Source organism: Panthera uncia, unplaced genomic scaffold (genome assembly GCF_023721935.1).
Source record: "Panthera uncia isolate 11264 unplaced genomic scaffold, Puncia_PCG_1.0 HiC_scaffold_1811, whole genome shotgun sequence".
In the NCBI taxonomy this organism is placed as follows: domain Eukaryota; kingdom Metazoa; phylum Chordata; class Mammalia; order Carnivora; family Felidae; genus Panthera; species Panthera uncia.
Window position 1 is genome coordinate 11021 of NW_026058483.1, and position 20165 is coordinate 31185.

The 20165-nt window shown below is 44.6% G+C and overlaps 1 protein-coding gene across 1 annotated transcript; it reads left to right on the top strand.

The window, feature by feature from the left end:
- Positions 1 to 9853: 9853 nt before the first annotated feature.
- Positions 9854 to 20158, top strand: LOC125917415 (E3 ubiquitin-protein ligase LNX-like). Its single transcript, XM_049623622.1, has 5 exons — positions 9854 to 9993; positions 11584 to 11825; positions 12331 to 12483; positions 17261 to 17463; positions 19685 to 20158. The coding sequence occupies exons 1-5, from the start codon at positions 9854 to 9856 to the stop codon at positions 20153 to 20155; spliced, it is 1209 nt and encodes a 402-aa protein (XP_049479579.1). The 3' UTR covers positions 20156 to 20158.
- The last annotated feature ends 7 nt before the right edge of the window (positions 20159 to 20165 follow it).

The window sequence follows — 20165 nt, forward strand, 5'->3', positions numbered from 1 at the left end:
TATCTTGAGCACAAAGATTTCTAGTGCTGTGCATTAAGAGGATCATGAAATATTAGTTATCATGTATTTAAAATATACAGCCCGCCTTCTTCGAAGAATAGAAGGCAGCCTGCAACGAATAAAACACATCTGGGCCAGCACAATTAAAGAGTATAAACAGAAAGCATCAAATAAAAGGAGCAAGGAAAAACACAGTGCAGGGCACTATGCTAAGTGAAATAAGTCTGACAAACACAAATACCGTGTGATCTCGCTCACATGTGGAATATTAAAAAATAGAGCTAGAACAGATTGGTGGTGGACAGGAGGGGGTGGGTGGGTGTGTTAAATGGACGAAGGGTGTGAAAAGGTGCAAACTTCCAGTTATAAAATAAGCATGGGGATTCCCTGTAAAGCATGGGGACTATAGTTAATAATGCCGTATCGCATACTTAAAAGTTGCTCAGAGTAGGTCTTAAAAGTTTTCATTACAAGGGAAGAATTGTAACTGTGTAGGTGATGGAAGTTAGTAGACTTATTATCATTTGATCACTTAGGAGATCATTTTGAAATGCAAACACATATCAAATCATGTACACCCGAAACTAATGCTATTTGTCAATTACACCTCAATAAAACCCATCAAAAGAAAAAAAGCCATCTGGGCTAGCACAATTGAAAGTATGAATAGAAAGCATCTAATGAAAAGAATAAGAAAAAACTGTTGTTCCCCAAATCTCTCGGGCTGCTGACCCAGCCACGTCCATGAGAGCTGTTAGCGCAGTATTGAAAGCTCATGGTGAGCGAGACGAGCCAGACTTTTACTCTCGTGGAATCTGTCTTCTTTGGGGGGAGACATGTATTTGGAAAGGAGGCGAGTAAACCTACAAAATAACTTCCAAAGATGTTAAGGTGCCAGGAAGTGAAAGCAGGTGCTGCTGGGAGAGGTGGTCTGTTTTAGATTGACAGGGTCTCTGAGGAGGTGACTTTGAGCCTTCCACTGTCAACTTCGTGCCTCTGGCTCCCTCCTACCCTCTCCTGTGTTGGCATCAGGTCCCTCGCTTGTGGGCATGGTGTAACCCTGCTGGACCTCAACAGTGGTTTATGGAGTGGTAGTCAGGTGTCTTGGGTTTTATCCCCAGCTCACTCCTAGCTTCTGCCCTCCTCATTGGTCTCACTTCAGCTCTGCTTTTTTCCCTGTCAGTGTCACTTGGGAGAAAGTCTACATCGAACCCCATGAGGCTGGTACCTGTCATGTACTTGCATCCTTGGGGCCTTTGAAGGTAGCATTTGTATCTAGACTGCTAGATCAATGTCCTTCATTTTTCTAGACTCGTTTCCAAGTTCACCTCTTCTGGGGAACCTTCCCTGATTACCTCCAAGCAGAACGCACGGCCTCATTCCTCTGATCTCTCAGCACTTGGCTTGTACTTCTGTCTCTCTCAGATAACGTGGCCTGATGGTTTTTCTGTTTCCATGTTCCTTTCCTTGGGTGCATACACTGTAGAGGGTGTTTTTGTTTTTGCCTGTTACACAATAATTATGTTAGTTACTGTTTATTGCTACTGTATTCCAGGTCCTGTTAGGCACTTTGCATGAATCTTTAAATCTTACAGTAAACATCATTGTGCCCATTTTATACCTGGGAAATGAGGCTCAGGGATTAAGGAACTTGTTCGAAGTCACGGAACAGGAAGGTAGCAGACCTAGGGTTCCCGCCCATATGTTTTAAACTTGAAAGCCTGGGCTTTTTCCACCTCGCTGTGTCATCTTTCTCAGGAAGGACTCCATGAGTGTTCATTGAATGAAAAAAAAAAAGTATTTTAAAATCAGCCCACTCTACCAGCATAATCCATCAAAGGAAGATGTATGGTAACTATTACTTCTATGTGTGTAATAGTTTTAAAATCCATATCAAATGAGATCCTATTAAAGTTACTAGGGAAAAAGAAAAGAGGAATAAAAAAAATGTCTTCCCTCCTCCCTCTCCTTTTTCGCCTCTTCAGTTGGGATGAGGGGAAGGGAAAGGAACATCATGAGCTTGCTGAGGGAAAAAGACTGGGATGCTATTGCAATCAACCACGATAATTATGTGTTATCAGGGCCATGGGGGTGAGTCCATCCATTCCCAGTTTGATAATTTCAATAAATAGAATGCCAGAAGGGTGACTGTTCAGTTCAACTCAACAAATGTTTGTTGAGTGCCTGCCCTAGGAAATGTACATGCTATTCAGACCTTCCGAGAGGCACCTCGGTAAGCAAGACTTTGTCCCTTTAAAGCCTCTGAAACAAGACTTGCCCAGAGCTAACTGGTCAACCAAGGCCGAGCTAATATGCCTGGAACATAGGCGGGGGGGAGGGGTGGTGATGTGGGAATCCACAAGCTAACTTCCCCAGCACCAACATGAGTACCAATGAGGAAGTCATCGCTCTTTGAGGGACCGAGATTTCAGAGTTTGGCTCTATTGGCTGAATTATGCAACTAGACTCTTTCCACCTCCCTTTGGAGCTTGCATTCTGTAGAGAAAAAAAAAAAAAAAATCAGGATGAGCCAGAGAAAGCTGCTTTAAAATAATAGGGTAGTTGGGGAAGGTGGATTTTAATCACAGACCTGAAGATAAAGGAGCAGACCAGGTAGAAATCTGAAGAAAGTGTTCCAGACAGGGGCAACAGGATGCAAAGCAGGAATGTGCTGGACCTGGTGAGGACCAGCAGGGGGTGAATGAATAAGGGGTGGGGTAACCGGACAGAGAACACAGGCTCTGTGAGCCATTGCAAGCACCTTACGCAAATAGATGGGGAAAGGAGAAATGTGTAGAAGCAGGGATGCCTCTTAGGAGGCTGTTACGATAACCCAGGCATGGATGGTGGCCGTGGAAGTGATGAGAAGTAGTTGGATTCTGGATATATCTTGTTGGTTGTATTTGGAGTGTTGAGAGAAAGAAAGGAATCGGGGATGGCGCTGAGGGTCTTGGCCTGAACACCAGGAAGATATATGGTGTTGTTCAATAAAACAGGGAAGACGTGGGAAGAGCTGATTTGGCAGGGAACCTTAGGATGTTTGGATATGTTAAGTCCAAGGTGCCTATGAGATGAGGAGGTGAAAACATGGAGGAAGCAGGTTGATATATGAGCCTGGAGTGCAGGGGGAAGTTCTGGGCTAGAGGCCAGGCCACGGGAGGGGTGAAAGCATAGAACCCCACAGCCTGGATTCAAATCCCAGCTGCACTCGGGGAACCCAGACAAGGCTTCCTTCCCTTCTGGCTTCCACATCCTCATCTGTGAGGAGTGGAGGCGGCCTAGTGAATGTTCCCTTCAACCACTGGGAAGGTTGAAGAAGGCCACGTATGTAGAGCGTAACACAGTACGTAGCAGATCGATAGGTAATAGCGGTCTTCTTTCCAGCCCCCTCCTGGGCTGCCAGACCCTGTAGTGAGCCCAATGACCCACACAGATGAGGCAAGGCCCAGAATGTCGGCCCGAGGAATTGAGACAATCCGATAAGCAGTGGGAAATATTTCTATGGGAAATTTTTTGAGTAAAAAGAAATTGTGTGGGTGAAGTTAGGATGGAGTGGGCGGGGGGAAAGACTGGTAGGAGGGGGATGGGCTGGGTTTGTTGCAGAACAATGGAGGTACAGGGTCAGGAGGGCCAGGGTGATGGCACAAGAGAGGGAGTACATGTGACTGAGGGCCACCAAGCACCTTGACAAAGGCTGTCTCTGAGGACGCACTGTGGCTTCCTGAGAATCTCGGTGGCCTGTCCAAGGACACAACAGGGAGAGCCTGTCACTATGTCATGGTGACCACGTCTCTTGCAGCAGTCTCCAGGCCTAGCCCCGAGGACCTTGAGCAAAGTTTGAGTCACTCATCCTGTTCAGTGGAGCAGCTGAAGCCTAAGACCCAGCTGTGGGCGGGGGAACTCACTTCCCTCCAGAGCTTTCTGATCTTGGTTCTCCTTGCCTGAAAGAGTGAGTACATCCATTAGGGTTGAATGGCTCCCTTTCCCATTATGTAACGACTTAGGGCAAGTAATTAGCTCTCCCAGGAGTGAAAGGCCAACAGTTGAGAATTCAATGTCTTTCTCCAACTTGGATCAGAAATAGGGCTGGGGCAAATGATGAAAGGGAAGCCCCTTTGAGAGCCATCTCCCCTACGCATGCCAAACACAGACCATCACTCAAGTGGGGAGAGAGGGAGATTGGGGAGACGGTAAAAGGAGAGCCCTGCCTCAAAGAGGACTGATAAGAGAGAAATGGGTCTGACCTACTGACGTTGACAGGGTTATTATTTTTTTTTATTTCCAGGGGGAGAAATTGTCATCCCTTAAGATACATCTGACCTTCAGATGTATTTTGGCTCACGCAACGTTCGTTAAAGTGGTGAATTTGTTGTCAACTTAAAAAAAAAAAAATCAAGAGACTGTACATTTAAAACTGGATTTCAGCTTATGAAGTTTTCACCCCAGCCACACTGGGCTTTTATTTTTTTCTTAAGGTACAGTTGACATAGATTAGTGATGAATTTCCGGTGTACAACATAACGATTTGATATTGTGAAATGATTTCCACAATACGTCTAGTTAACATCTATCTCCTGCATAGTTACAACATGTTACTTTGGAGACGAGAAGTTGTAAGATTTACTCTTACCGACCTTCAACTATGCAATGCATTATTATGAACTATAGTCACCCTGCTGTACATCACATCCCTATGACTTCTTTTATAACGGATATTTGTATCCTTTGATCCCCTTTACCCATTTTACCCACCTCCACATTCCCCTCTCTGGAAACCCCCAATCTGTTTCTATTACTTTTGGGTTCTCTTTTTCGCTTTTGCTACTGTTGTTTTATTTCTTTTTTTTTTTTTTTAAGTTTATTTATTTATTTTTGAGAGAGACAGAACAGGAGTGGGGGAGGAGGGAGAGACAGAGACACAAAATCCGAAGCAGGCTCCAGGCTCTGAGCTGTCAGCACAGGACCCAACGTGGGCTTCAAACTCCCCAACCACGAGATCATGACCTAAGCCAAAGTCAGACGCTTAATCTACTGAGCCACCCAGGCCCCCCACTACTGTTGTTTCAGATTCCACAGATCATATGATATTTGTCTTTCTTTGACTTACTTCCCTTAGCATAATGCGCTCCAGGTCCATCCATGTCACAAATGACGAGATATCCTTCGTTTTTCTGGTTCCGTAATATTTTATCATATTGTATATACCACATTTTCTTTATCCATTCATTCATTGATGGACACTTGTTTCCATATCTTGGCTTTTGTGAATAATGCTGCAGTGAACGTGGGGTGCAGATGTTTTTTGAACTGGTGTTTTTGTTTTCTTCCGAAAAATCCCAGAAGTGAATTGTCGGATCATATGGTATTTCTATTTTAGTTTTTTTGAGGAACCTCAAAACCTAGAGTGCCTGCAGCAACTTACATTCCCACCAACAGCACACAAGGTTACCTTTTCTTCACGTCCTCACCAACACTTCTTTCTTGGTCTTTAATAACAGCCATTCTAACGGGTGTGACATGATATCTCATGATGGTTTTCATTTGCATTTCCCTGATGTTTGGAGATGGTGAGCATATTTTCATGTACCTGTTGGCCATCTGTATATGTTCTTTGGGGAAAAAAAGCCTATCGAAATCTTTGGCCCATTGTTAATTGTTTTCTGTTATTGTATGAATTCTTTCGATGTTTTGGAGATTAACCCTTTATGAGATAATATGATTTGTAAATATCTTCTTTCATTTTGTAGGTGCCTTTTCAATTTGGTGATGGTTTCCTGTGCTGTGCAGCAGCTTGTTAGTTTGAGGTAGTCCCACCAGTCTAGTTTTGTTTTTACTGCCTTTGTTTTCGGTGTCAGACCCAAAAAGTCATCCTCAAGACCAATGCCAAGGAGCTTACTGCTTATGCTTTTTTCTACGAGTTTTATAGTTTCATGTCTTACATTTAAGTCTTTAATCCATTTTTCATTAGTTTTAAGGCTTTTTTTAATGTTTATTTTTGAGAGCGAGAGAGAGAGAGAGCGCGAGAGAGAGCATGAGCAGAGGAAGGGCAGAGAGAGAGAGACAGAGACAGAATTCGAAGCAGGCCCCAAGCTCCAAGCTGTTAGCACAGAGCCCAACGTGGGGTTCGAACTCATGCACCATGAGATCATGACCACAGCCAAAGTCAGACGCTTAACCAACTGAGCCACCCAGGTGCCCCAAGTCTTTAATACGTTTTGAGTTAATTTTGGCATATGGTGTAAGACAGGGGTCCAATTTTATTCTTTTGCATGTGGCTGTCCAGTTTTCCCGGCACCATTTATTGAAGAGACCACCCTTTCTCATCGTATGCTATTGACTCCTTTATCATAAATTGACCACATATGTGTGGGTTTATTTCTGACTCCATGCTGTTTCCTAGATCCACATGTCTGTTTTTATGACAATACTGTACTGTTTTGAAATCGGGCAGCACAAGGTCTCCAGGTTTGTTCTTTCTCGAGATTGCTTTGGCTATTAGAAGTCTCTTGTGGTTGCATACAAATTTTAGGATTGCTTATTCTATTTCTATGAAAAATGGCATTGGAATTTTGATAGCGATCGCTTTGAATCTAGATTACTTTTAGATATTTTAACAATATTCTTCTAATCCATGAGCACAGAATGTCTTTATTAGCATCTTCTTCAATTTCTTTCATCAATGTTTTACAGTTTTCAATGTATAGGTCTTTTACCAATTTGGTTAAATTTATTCAGAAGTATTTTCTTTCTTTTGATACAATTATGAATGGAATTTTCTCAATGAATTATCAGAAAACGTTCGTATATAGAAACAACAGAATTCTGCATATTGATTTTGTATCCTGCAACTTTACTGAATTCGTTGCTTAGTTCTAATAGTCTTTTGGTGGAGTCTTTAGGGTTTTCTACAATATCCTGTCATTTGCAAATAGTGACAGGTTTACTTCCTCCTTCCCAATTTGGATGTGCTTTATTTCTTTTTCTTACCCCATTGATCTTAGGCTGGTCTTCCTGAGACCTAGATCAGTGAAGTCCTATGACGGCTGTTGTACCCTTGAAATGGAGCAGAGCTGTTTGCCACGGACCCCAGCTGGCCTGACCTTCCCTATTTCCTCACCTCACTTCGCTAGCATATGAGTTCACAAGTCTCGGTTTAAAGTAGGCTCACACTGGGCAATTAATGAACTTGATGTGAAGAGCAGACTTGATGCTTACCTAGTTCAGAAGTAAACCAAGATAGAACATGAGGGAAGTTAGATCAAAGGGAGGTTGTGTAGTTAGCCAGACTATTATGATGAGGGCACTGAGGCTCTCTTTCTTACAACTTCTGCTATCACAAGTGGGTAAGTTCCCTGTCAGAAGGTCCACTGCAAAGCAGCTCATGTCTCCTTGTTGGCTGAATTTAGCAGGACACCCCTTTAGAGGCTCTGTGAATTATGTTGGGGCCTATCCTGCTTCAGGTCAACTCTTGTTAGCAGCAAACTCATGGACTCAGGAATTTTTGCAAGAAGGGAGTTCATTTTCTCCCCATGCCCCTGCAAAAAAAAAAAAAAAAAAAAAAAAAAAAAATTCCACGGAACATCCATTGTCCACATTTTTATATTTAGACTGATTTGCCTTTCAGTCAGTTAAGTGTCTAACTCTTGATTTCAGCTCAGGTCATGAGATCAAGTCCCATGTCTGGCTCTGCACTGACAGTGTGGAACATGCTTGTGATTCTCTCTGTCTCTCTGTCTCTCTGTCTCTCTCTCTCTCTGTCAAAAATAAATAAACTTACACACACACACTGATTTGCTTCTGCTAACTGTGATATGGGAGCTCAGGATCCCAACTCCATTATTACCAAAACAATTTGATTTTCAGAGTTCCTTTGAACAGATAGCATATCCAAAATGAGTGTTTTGGTTTAATTTTTTTTTTTTTTTTTTTTTTTTTTTTTTTTTTTTTTATGTTCCCTGTATTCATCCTTCAAGTTCATGGCCATCACCCATCACCACCTGAGAGTACTTAGTTCTCAGGATAAATAAAAGGGAGAATAAATCCTGCTTGCTTTGAACACAACCCAGGGTTCACCATATGTTCCTGTCCTGGCCAATGCTAATCAGCTCTTCCCCACTCCTCCCCTCTTTTGTCCTTATAAATCAAGAGCCCTCAGTGTTAGTCACCACAAAAGAGATAATTAGTGAGTACAAGCTGCTACCTTCATAGATCATTCCGTGCCTCGGATTCCAGCTAAGCCAAGAAACTGGAACGAGCACCATCACATAATTATGAGTTGCTTTAGCAGAACATTTTTTATACAAGGCTATGAGTCTGAACGTTTAAATCTGGATTCTATACACCGCCCCCTGGCTGTTGTAAGGATAGCTATGATGTGGGGCCAAAGGGAAGTTTACTTACCCATTTTATAAGGTTTTTCTTTCCTAGACTAAAAACTGTCTCTAGAACCCCAAGGATTTGGAACAGCAGGCGTTTCTTAATGTCATAGCCTTCAGATTTGGATATTTTAAATACCTTGACCCTCCACGTGGATGTGGCAGCAAAAGATATCGTCCCTTTGTTCCACTGGGGATATGCTGTATCCCCCCAGAAAGCCATGGCTTGTGCCCTTACCAGCCATTTGTCCAACTGGAAAATTCATTTCATGCTCTGGCAGGACCCATGGTCAAGGGCATTGCTGCCCCAAGAAAAGAAAGACTGTTTCCCGTCCAACTAAATAGTCTAGGAACTTCCTTCCCATGCGTTGCTAACCAAATATCGCTGGCTTGCATAGCAGTGTTCCGCTCATGTATTTATGACTTTGGAGCTGTTCAAATGCATGCTGGCTTTTATTTTTTCCATCACACGGTGGTTCTTCCAATTTTTTAGTTTCCCATATCAACCACTTTGCTATTTTTAAGCAGAACCATTTCAAGCCTGAGTAGCTAATCCGAACAGTGAAACCTTACCAATTCAAGCAGAGAGCTTGTATTCTTCCAGTGAGGGAAAGACTAACATTTAAAACTGGAGGCCTATTTCATTTTCTATAAGATAAGGGTATAGGATTGTATAATCCAAGTTCTTCCTACTAATATTAAAACCACATTTCATCAAATCTAAGATGCCATTGATCATAAGGAACATATTTTCTATACCAACAGTTTTAAAACTTGTCACTGGTTAAATTATTCCAAAACACTTTTAAAGATTTCCCTGCAATGTGTGGACTGGTCCCATCAGACTCCTGTGGCTTTGAAATCCGTTCAGACAAATCTGGTGACCTCTCCTGCCCTCTAGTTGTATCGTTTGGCACGAAATAGGCCAATCCTTTTGAGTGATCTCAGTAAGGAAATGTAACACCACTTTTTATCTCCTTGGGAGTATCTGTGTTTCTGAGCAAATAAAGCATTTGCTGATCTCTTTGCAAGAAAATACAGAATTGCTGTCCTCCTACTAAAGATTAACATTTGCTTCATCAACATCAAACATTTACATGCCGCTGCTCTGTTTTTGAGACTTTTTACGTGTACACTAACTTTCCAGACCAATGCTGAATCCTAATGTAATCTTTTCTAAGACATTTAATGGCAGTGAAATTCAATGGTGTAGTCCCAAGAACGGACACCTGTGACTGTTTGCCACACTCGTACAATGGCATTTGCATCATGACTGCAGCTTGGCAACAGAAGCTGCATGACCCCTCAATCATCTGTGCATTCTAATCTCAGGAGATGTTAAAGTTTGCAAAAACAGGCATCCTAGGATGGATCCGTTATGGAAGTAGCTACAGTCTATTGATAACTTACTGCATGTCTGGTAGGGTATTAAAATCTGGACAAGACTTAATATTGACCTGACCTCACCACTGCCCGAAATGTATGTCTGGATCAGAAAATTTAACCAGGTTCACAAAATTGCCCCCGACTACACCGGTAAACTTCAGAGCAAGGATTCTAATTCAGACAATAAGCCATCCTATCCACCAGCTGTATTTCTTCCGGCTATACAAATCGTGTACTCATCAACTGTAGACTGCTGTTTGATTCCATTTACTTTCAAGAACGTGAACCATTGTTCCAAATAAGCGCTCAACCTATATTCGTTTAAAATAGTTACTTAAAATAGCTCAACCACAGGGAGCCTGGGTGGCTCAGTTGGTTAAGCGTCCGACTTCAGCTCAGGTCATGATCTCACGGTTTATGAATTTGAGCCCCGCGTTGGGCTCTGTGCTGGCAGCTCGGAGCCTGAAGCCTGCTTCGGATTCTGTATCTCCCTCTCTCTCTGCCCCACCCCTGCTCTTGCTCTGTCTTTCTCAAAAACAAAAATTTTTAAAAAGCTCAACCACATAAGATTTTTCTGTAATGAATTGATAAAAATATCTTATAATTAGCATATCCGTTATGAGCAAAATGGCCATTTCTTAAAGGGGCTCCCCCATGTGATTTCTGCCTTCACAACCGCTGTGGGAGCTGATGTGGCCGTCTGCAGCTACTTCTCACCAGAGTGCAAGGAGATAGTTAACTCATCACCATTTTCTGACTAAAACCCCACTTAAGAGCTGGAATGACTTGTTCAGTAGCACATGGGCACACACAGCAAACTATGGACCGAGATCAGCTTATATCTTGGTCTCTTGGCCCTTGGGCCCGCTCCTTTTTTTTTTTTTTAATTTTTTTTAATATTTGTTTATTTTTGACAAAATAATTGAGAGAGACAGAGCATGAGTGGGGGAGGGGCAGAGAGAGAGGAAGACACAGAATCCGAAGCAGGCTTCAGGCTCTGAGCTGTCAGCACAGAGCCCGACACGGGGCTCGAACTCACAGACCACAAGATCATGACCTGAGCCAAAGGTGGACACTCAACCGACTGAGCCACCCAGGTGCCCTTGGGTCTGCTCTTTAACACAGACGGTGAATGGTTATAGGCAATTACGGCTTTAGTGTTTTTTTAAAGACCTTTAATGTAGTTTTACTTTCCCAATGTTAGAAGACCAGACAACGAATGACATTTTTAGTGGACAGGAGCCCCCAGCCCCTGATGCTGGCTACCAGCCCAGAGGTAGAGAATGGAAGCCGGGAGCCAGCTTGCCTCTAGGGAATAGTGCTGCTAAGCAAATCCCCGTGGCTTTGTGGTGATGGCGATTCTGTTTCCACAGACAGTTAAATACGGAATCTGGGAGGAGCTTTGTATTTATGTTCAGTGCTTTGGGAACCAAACCCAAAAGAAAGGACTGAGTGTGACTAAGGGCTTTCGTGGTCAAAATAAACACCAACAAGAGGGAATTACCAAGTCCAAACAGTTGAGGAGTGCCAACCTCAAGCTCTGGTCTTGTAGATACCATGACCACTATATAAATTTGCATTCCAGGGACTAGTGGAGTGTTTTAAGAGAATGCAAAAAGCATCTTTTAAAAGTTGTTTTCTCAAATCACTAATTCACTCGGTTGGTGACTGCATATTGAGTACATACACATGATACAGGGAGGGGGACATAGGAGTGAACAAATCACATTCTGAGTGTAGCAAGCATGTGTACTTGAAGAGGCCCAGTTGAACAATAAGCAAAGCCGGAGACTTTTCTGACCTCCCGCTGGTTTTGTGACAGCTGTAAAGGCGCTTCCCACTACGGCCTGACCAAAGACAGGAAGAGGCGCTCTCAAGATGGCTTCCCGGATGGCTGTGCGAGCCTCACGGCAACAGCACTCTCCCCAGAAGTCTCTGCAGCTGCCACCGTCTCCTTAATGACAAACGAGCCTGGCCTAGACAACCCTGCCTACGTGTCCACAGCCGAGGATGGTCAGCCAGCAGACGGCCCACTGGACTCTGGCCGGAGCAACCGAACTAGGGGTGAGTCAAATGGGTGGTTTTCTGGGAATGGGCTCCTTGCCTTGAAATCGCCCTCCATGGAATATTTACTGTAGAAGGTTCTAGCAAATTTTTTTTGTTTTGTTTTAAGGGGAAATCATTCTGGTAGTTTCGGCAGCAATCCAACGTCCAATTCTCTAAAGTGAAATGAAACCACAAGTACCTCAGATTGTTAAAAATGTGTAATTGGACTTGGTGGAAGGGGCGAAGTTAGGCCTGATGATTCACCACCCCTTCCCATCCTTCTATCCATGCTGCCCAAAAAAAGTGCTTCCACATTCAGTCCAGCCCAGCGAGAAAGAAAAGCAGATTTTTCAACAAGCCATACATAGTTCATGGTAGAAAACAGAGACAGTACAGGGAAGCAAATCCCATGTTCCTACCACCTAGAACTTCATGTTATTGTATATATCTGACCAGACACATACATAAAAGAGGATTTCTGTGAGTGAGTAGCTACTGTTTCTCCCTTCTCACTTGTCCTCAGCACGGCCTTTTGAGCGATCCAGTATCAGGAGCAGATCTTTTAAAAAAATAAATCGAGCTTTGAGTGTTCTTCGAAGGACAAAGAGTGGAAGTGTAGTTGCCAACCAAGCTGACCAGGGCAGAGAAAATTCCGAAGGCACCGCTGCCTCCGAAGGTAAGTGAGCTCCCTGTGAGAGTAGACGTGGTGCTGGGCTTCCAGAATGACTTCAGGGGTGATGACACCTGACCACCACCCGCTTTCTAGGACACCTCCCCTCACGAGGGCATAAAATATTTTTTACCTTGATTAGCTTACTTCTTACATAAGTAACTAAAGGCAGAAGTGATTGTTCTCTTTTCACGGAAGTTGAACACACAGGTTTTGGAACCCTTACCTCCAGGTGCTAGCTTAACACATACAGAACATAATAATTATTAAGTAAAAAACATTTAGAATAGTGGCTGGCATATAGTAAACACCATGTAAATATTTTATCTTATTGCAGCTATGTATAACGTGTGGTTCTGAGTGTGTTTTTCATGCATTTACTTAATTCTCACAACAAACCTATGAAGTAGCTGCTATTATTACCCCTCTTTTACAGATAAGAAAACTGAGGCACAGGGAGATTACTTAGGGTGTTTAACTTTAAATCCAAACTTGAATGTGGCTCCAGAATCCGGGCAAAGGAAGTTATTGGCTCTTAGATCTTATGTGGTTTTGCCAATATTAGTGAAGCTGAGGAAATACTTTCTATCTTACGTTAGAGCTTTAGAGCAGTCGCAGTAACTTTTCTTTAAAAAATGAAGCTTTCTCGTGTGCCAGGTAGTGTGTGCCCTAAGTCATTTAGATGTCGCAATGCTAAGGCACAGGGATTATTATTCTCATTTCACAGATGAAGAAACTGAGACCCAGAGAGTAAACTAGCCCAGAGTCACCCAGCTAGAAAATGACAGACACAGGAGCTAAACTCAGGTCCTCTGGCTCCAGAACCCACCCATTAACCACTGGGTGAAGTGCCCTCCACTCCTGGGGGGTTGAGAGGTAAATCCCAAGCCACTGTCTTTATCCTGCCTTCAGAGAATCCATGAGCAGTCCTAGAAAATCCCTCTTGTCTCCTTATCACCTCTCCCGCTATGCGCACCTGTACTGGCACATGCACGCACCCATACACACACACCCACACACCCACACACCCACACACCCACACACCCACACACCCACACACACACACACCCACACACACACACACACACACACACACACACACACTCTACATCCTCTAACTACTCTGAACTCATTACAGTCCTGCGAATACTGTGTCTTTCTCTCCCTTCCATGCTACTATACAACCTTCACGCCCGCACTCCTTCAGCAGGCATTCTGATTCCTCCTTGCAAGCTGTGCATGGGCTTTGCCTCCTCTTGGAAGCCCTCCCTGACTTCCTCAGTCCCCTTTCCTTTGTGTTCTCCATGCACCTGCATCTTGATTACAGTGGTGTCACCTTTCATTGTAACCGCATCCAGAAGAGCAGGGCTTCTTTTGATGAGTCTTTGTATTCTCAAGATGATGTGCAATATCCAGCACATGTGATAGTGTTCACTGAATGTTTGTGCAGTGAAAATGGGATTACAGCTTCCCTTCTGCCATTTCTCTCTCTTATTAAAGCATCCTGAGTTCTCCAGGTAAAGTCTTCTCCTGCCTGAATAAGACTTTTTTGCATGTTTATAGCAGAAACCTTTTTAATAAGAGATTCTATGCGTAAGGTACTGGCCTAGGCTCTGTGATATTATGTAAAGATTACAAAATCCAGTTTCTGGCTTCAAGAGGCTCATTCATAACTGAAAGAAAAGAAAGCATCATGAAGAGTGAGATATAAATAAATGGCAGCGGCAGCCACAGGGAAAAGAGCATCATTTGCAGGTAGGGTGGCAAAATCTGTGTTTAAGGGGCGGTTTATGACCCGGATGGGCACTGGGGTCTTGGCTGTGTTAGAAAGTAGCAGAAGCCAAGGTTAAGGCTAGATTAGGAGGGTCTTGGATGCCGTTCGGGCGTCTTGATTTGGGGCAGTGAACACACCTGGGAGCTTTTGCAGACTGTTATTGCCGGATCTGTGCTATGATCCAGGAACACGAAGACGGCTGCCATGTGAGGTGTGCAGGGGGCTTAGAGGGGGAGAGAATGGATTTCTTCAGATGCTCCAGGAAGCTATTACCCAGAATGGGATGAGGTGTTAAGACTGAGCAAGGCTGGTAGTGATGTCTTTACAGGACTTGTGAGGCAACAAAACTTTCAAAAATGGCCTTCGAGTCTCACTGCTCCAGCAACTTGTGGCTTGTCTGGTGACCCTCGTGGCGTGACTTATCCATCCTTTTCACGTGGGTAAAGAGGCTCCACTGTTGGTTGGCTGGGTGGCCCTGGCCTGGTTATTTAACGTCTCTGAGCTCCAGCATTCTGTCATCTAAAAACAAGGATAATAATAATCTACTTCATGGGCACCCAGGTGGCTCAGTCAATTAAGCATCCAACTCTTGATTTTGGCTCAGGCCATGATCTCATGGTTTGTGAGTTCAAGCCCCACATCAGGCTCTGTGCTGACTGTGCAGATCCTGCTTGAGATTCTCTGTCCCTCCCCGATTGGCTGAAATATGGCCTTTTGTAGCAACATGGATGGAACTGGAGAGTGTTAGGTGCAGTGAAATAAGTCAGGTAAAGAAAGACAGATACCATATGTTTTCACTCCTGTGTGGATCCTGAGAAACTTAACAGAAGACCATGGGGGAGGGGAAGAAAAAAAAAAGGGAGGGATCCAAACCATAAGAGACTCTTAAAAACTGAGAATAAACTGAGGGTTGATGAGGGGGTGGGAGAGGGGGGAAGGTGGATGATGGGCTTTGAGGAGGGCACCTGTTGGGATGAGCACTGGGTGTTGTATGGAAACCAATTTGACAATAAATTTAATATTAAAAAAAATAAAAAAAATTTAAAAAACAAAAACAAAAGCCAAAACAAAAAGTAATAATCTGCTTCATAGGGTTGTTGTAAGGACTAAATGCAAAAAAACATGCACACAACTGGCTGGCTTGTAACACCCTTAGGTGAGGACATAATTTTGAACAACCCTGTTTCATTCCAGACCAGCACAAATTTGGCAGTTGAAAAATTATTTTAACTCTTCAAGGTCGCTATGGTCTCATTGGCGTGGTTCTAATTAGCATTATGTACAAAAGTGACTGGGCGTGTCTTTTCAGACTCTCAAATGCCCTGAATAGTCCAGGTTTGGGAAGACAGTTTTTATAAATCGGTTGGGGAAGTGGGGGATGGACAGGGAGGGGGAGGGAAGCATGAATCAGCAACTTGGATGATTTATTTCTAAATCTTTCTTTGTTCGAAGTGGTTTTTTAAAAATCACCATTCCCTGTCCCCAAACCTGTTCCAACAAACGCTTGTGGTAGAACCTATTTAATGTAATCAAAGTAGTTTAAACATCCATTGAACTCAATCACCCAAGTACTTCGAGCACCAGAAACTGACAGATTAAGGCTGTTGCCCGTAGCCTTACAGCAAAGCCAGTCGCTTACATTAAATTACATCCCAGTGGACGTTAAGGACCCCCATTTGCAATGTCTCAGGCTTCCTCTGACTGCTCAATTGCCTTGTTTATCCTATTCTATGCTTCGAAGTAATTTTAATTCTTTCTGTATTGTTCCTGGAGAGTTGAGCCCTTCTTAATGAACTCAGAGTTCATTAGGGAAAATGGACGAAGGTCATGGGTTTTGAAAACGGTGCCTTGTGCAGAACCAGACCTGCAGAGGACTTTCCCAGATGACTTAACGAAGAGAGAATCTTAGGGCAAAGGCAGCTGTCAGCAGCTACGGGAGACAAAAGCGTTTCCGCCCTCCACGTCCAAACTCCAGTAACCCGGGAGGACCTGCTATCAGCAAACTAGGTGTAGGTTGGGCAGTATTTCACGGCGTCCCTTCCGCACACTTTTCCCATTAACGGGTATATATGGCAAGTCCCCCGTGGACCTGTTGTGAATCCCTGGCTCTACAGAAAACCTGAGGGAGGACACAACTGTCTCTGTCGAGCCAGGCAACTAGGGAAGCTCTTGTGTGGGCGCAGTGGTGGTGGGGTGGTGAAGGGACCTGTGAAAGATTTCATACAGAAAGAAGAGCCTTCAGTTAAAAGTTAGAGTCTGAGGCATCCGCCTAGGTCTCTGGGCTTCCTGTTAGCTCCGAATTCAGCTAGATCAGGGACGAGGTTCTGGAAGCCACATCCATCTCTTTGTGGTCATGGATCAGGCTGCTTGACTTCCCTTTATCGACCACAATGTCTGGTAGAGAGGACTGGTAATTCCCTAAGCCTGAAAAAGCAGGGACTTCCAGGCAGAAATCTTCAAAAGGGACAGAGAAGAGCAGGTTCGTTCTGTTGTGTTCGTGGATAAGTAAGTGATAAAACTGCGGTTGATTCCATCACGACCCTTCATTCATTTTCATTCACTCCTCCACCCTCGGGAGGCCCTGCCCAATGCTTGCGATCTGTGCACGCAACCACGGAACAGTCAGAAGTGATGTCCTCAAGGATTTTAGAGTCCAGGAGAGGCTGTAAGAAATGAGCATGACTAATGAAGGCTCAGTGATGTGAGAAACAAGTTTCGGGGAGAAATGGGATGTTTAGGCAAAACAAGGAAAGTGGGATCGGGGTAGCGTTTAATTGAAAGGGATCATTTCATGCAAGTCTTGAAGAAAAAAATTGGGCCGAGGCCTAGAATGAAAACCATTCCAAGCAGAGAAACTTATCCTGGCACAGAGGCAGGAAAATGGAAAACATGTATGAGGAACGATGAATAGTTTAGTTTGGCTGAAACCAAAGTTTGGCAAGAAGGAGAGTGGTTGGAAATGTCCGTTGGGTCGGTGTCTTAAGTAAATACTGTCTTTGTCCATTTTAGTCTTTCCAAGGTTGTATCACCTGATTCCAGATGGTGAAATTACGAGCGTCAAGATCAATCGAGTGGATCCCAACGAAAGCCTCTCCATTAGGCTTGTGGGAGGCAGCGAAACCCCACTGGTCCATATCATTATCCAGCACATTTACCGTGATGGGGTGATTGCCAGGGACGGCCGGCTCCTGCCAGGAGACATCATCCTGAAGGTAGAGCCCGTCTGTGGGGCCGTGAAAAGGGCTTAATAAAAATCACTTTGGAGCAAGTAATTGGATGGATGAAATGCTGAATCAATATGGAGCGGCCACTTTCCATATTTATTATGTTGATAGGACTCTTCATCTGAGATTTGTCATTGAATTGAGATAGGTCTTTGTCCCCCTCTGTCTTTCTTGTTCTTCTGGTCTCTCCCTCTTTCTGTATATAAGTATCTCTCTGTGTCTCTGTATCATTTTGTCTTTTCCCCTCCACCTTTCATCCCCCCCTGCCCCTTCTCTACCTCCTTTCTTCTCTTCTACCTCTCTCCTCCTTTCTGCCCCCTCCTCCTACTTTAAGTAACAATAGCCTAAAATAATATCAAACTGGAGCATGTATCTTCTTATATTGTTTTTAGAGCAGATTAATGGAACATTTTGTATTTTATCTAATCACTCCCATTCACACAACCCTCTAAAGTAAATTTCCCGTAGCTTAATGGCCCTCCGTGAGAAAACCCAAAAAGTATTCCTAAGCTATTCCCACCAACCCATAGGCATTCCAGGGAAGGCAGGTGATAGAACAGCACACCCTGGGCATTTCTGTCCCCTGAGGCTTGGGTGAGAGGAAGGACGTTAGGGAAGAATGTTGAGAAGAAAAGAAAAGGTCAAGGAAGAGTTGCTTATCAGAAGTCAGACGTGTGGCAGAAGTGACAAGAAAACCCTCCCTGGTCACACATTTCCTGTCTGATGCCCGGATGGGGGTTTCATTCCATTCCTTCTAGGTCATTGAGGGGCGGGCACCTGACACATCATGAGCTATTTCTCTAACAGAAATTCTTATTTTGGGGGTGATAAGAGGTGAAAGAATTTAAAGCAGGTGTCGTTGCAATACTGAAAGTCCCGCTGGTCCCTGAGGTGGAGCACGAGGCGAGGCCCATCCCCCTCCAGAGATGGTCCACGGCGCAGTCAGCGACAGTGCGCGTGGCTCCCCTCCAGCGGAAACTGCTGCCGGTGAGGGTTGTATAATACGCAGTTGTGATTCTTACAGTCTTCAAGTGGCCCTGGCAGGCAAAATGCTGCCAGAACTGTCTAGGAGATGACCCCGGCCTTCTCTCGGCCTGGGTGCGATGGGACGACCAGACGCAGACGTGACAGAGCAGAGCAAGGGCTTTGAGCTCACCTGTGCTTGGACAAAGGTGGTGAGGCTTGTCTGTGCACGAGAGCCCCCCTCCCTCCCTGGAGAGGCAGCAAAAAACTGATGACTGTACGTGCAGGAGGGCCTCTTAAAATCTCACGTCACGCCTCCACTAATAATCGACTGCGAGTACGAGAAATCTTACCAAACCATAGACATTCAAGAAGGTTGTCTCTCTTCTGTGGGGCCCCTGTCCTTCAGACACTGCACAGCGGGGTGCCAGAGCGGTGACTACCATTAGGGGCTGTAGCCTCCAGGCTGGGCCTGCTTAGCCAGAGTAATTAAAACCAGAGAGCCCCATGTGGCATCGGCCCTACAGATAATCAACGAGGCACAAATGAGAGGGCTGAGCTTGAGAACATTTAAGTAGCATAATAAAGTGATCCAGCCTTTCAGTAAGAGCCTAGAAACGCAGTCACATCCATTTGTTTGACACTATACAGAGGTTGTTTTTCTCACACACACACACACACACACACACACACACACACACACACACACAGTGATGGGGCCTGGAAGTTCAAGTTCCAGGATGGAGGCCCCAGGGAGAACAATTCATCTGGAGCTCTTTGGAAAGAAAAGTGTCAGCTCAGTTTGATCTGAAGAGTTTAGTATAATCATTTGAACTTCATGGGAAATGTTCTTCTTTTGCCTTTTCCTACTTTTTCTTCCTTTTTTCTCCACCCTCCTCTCCACCTCCACCCCTTCGGCTGAACACTAAGTTTGGCAAGCAACAGGAATGAGGGTTGGGACTTGTACAGATAAATCCAGGGGCCTGTCCAAGAACGAGCCTGAAGAAAGATGGCGTCCACCGAGACAGACTTGAACTGGAAGTGCGAGTGATGCTGAAGGAAAGCAGGGTTAGGAGTAATGTTGGAAAGTGGGTGTATGCAGGTATTTGGACAGAGGAGGAGGTGGGAAACCAGAGCAGTCTTTAAGGAAGGATGCTGCTGATGCTGTGGGCCCGGGGCCTTTTAGGAAGTGTTGTGGCAAGTGGAGCTGGTTGATTTGTTCTGACTTCTGGTCTCCCCCCGCCAGGTCAATGGGATGGACATCAGCAACGTCCCTCACAACTACGCCCTTCGCCTCCTGCGGCAGCCCTGTCGTGTGCTGCGGCTCACTGTGCTGCGAGAGCAGAAGTTCCAAAGCAGGAGCAATGGACAGGCACTCGATGCCTATGGACCCCGCGATGACAGTTTCCATGTGATTCTCAACAAAAGCAGCCCTGAGGAGCAGCTTGGAATAAAACTGGTGCGCAGGGTGGATGAGCCCGGGGTCTTCATCTTCAACGTGTTGGATGGTGGGGTAGCAGACCGACATGGTCAGCTGGAGGAGAACGACCGTGTGTTGGCCATCAATGGACAGGACCTTCGGTACGGCAGTCCCGAAAGCGCAGCTCATCTGATTCAGGTGAGTCACGGGGCATTGCCAAGATCTCGGCTGGAAACTGCCATCAGGAGTGGTATACTCATTTACCTGCCCTACCTGCCATGTTACTACCACATGTAACGTGTAGTGC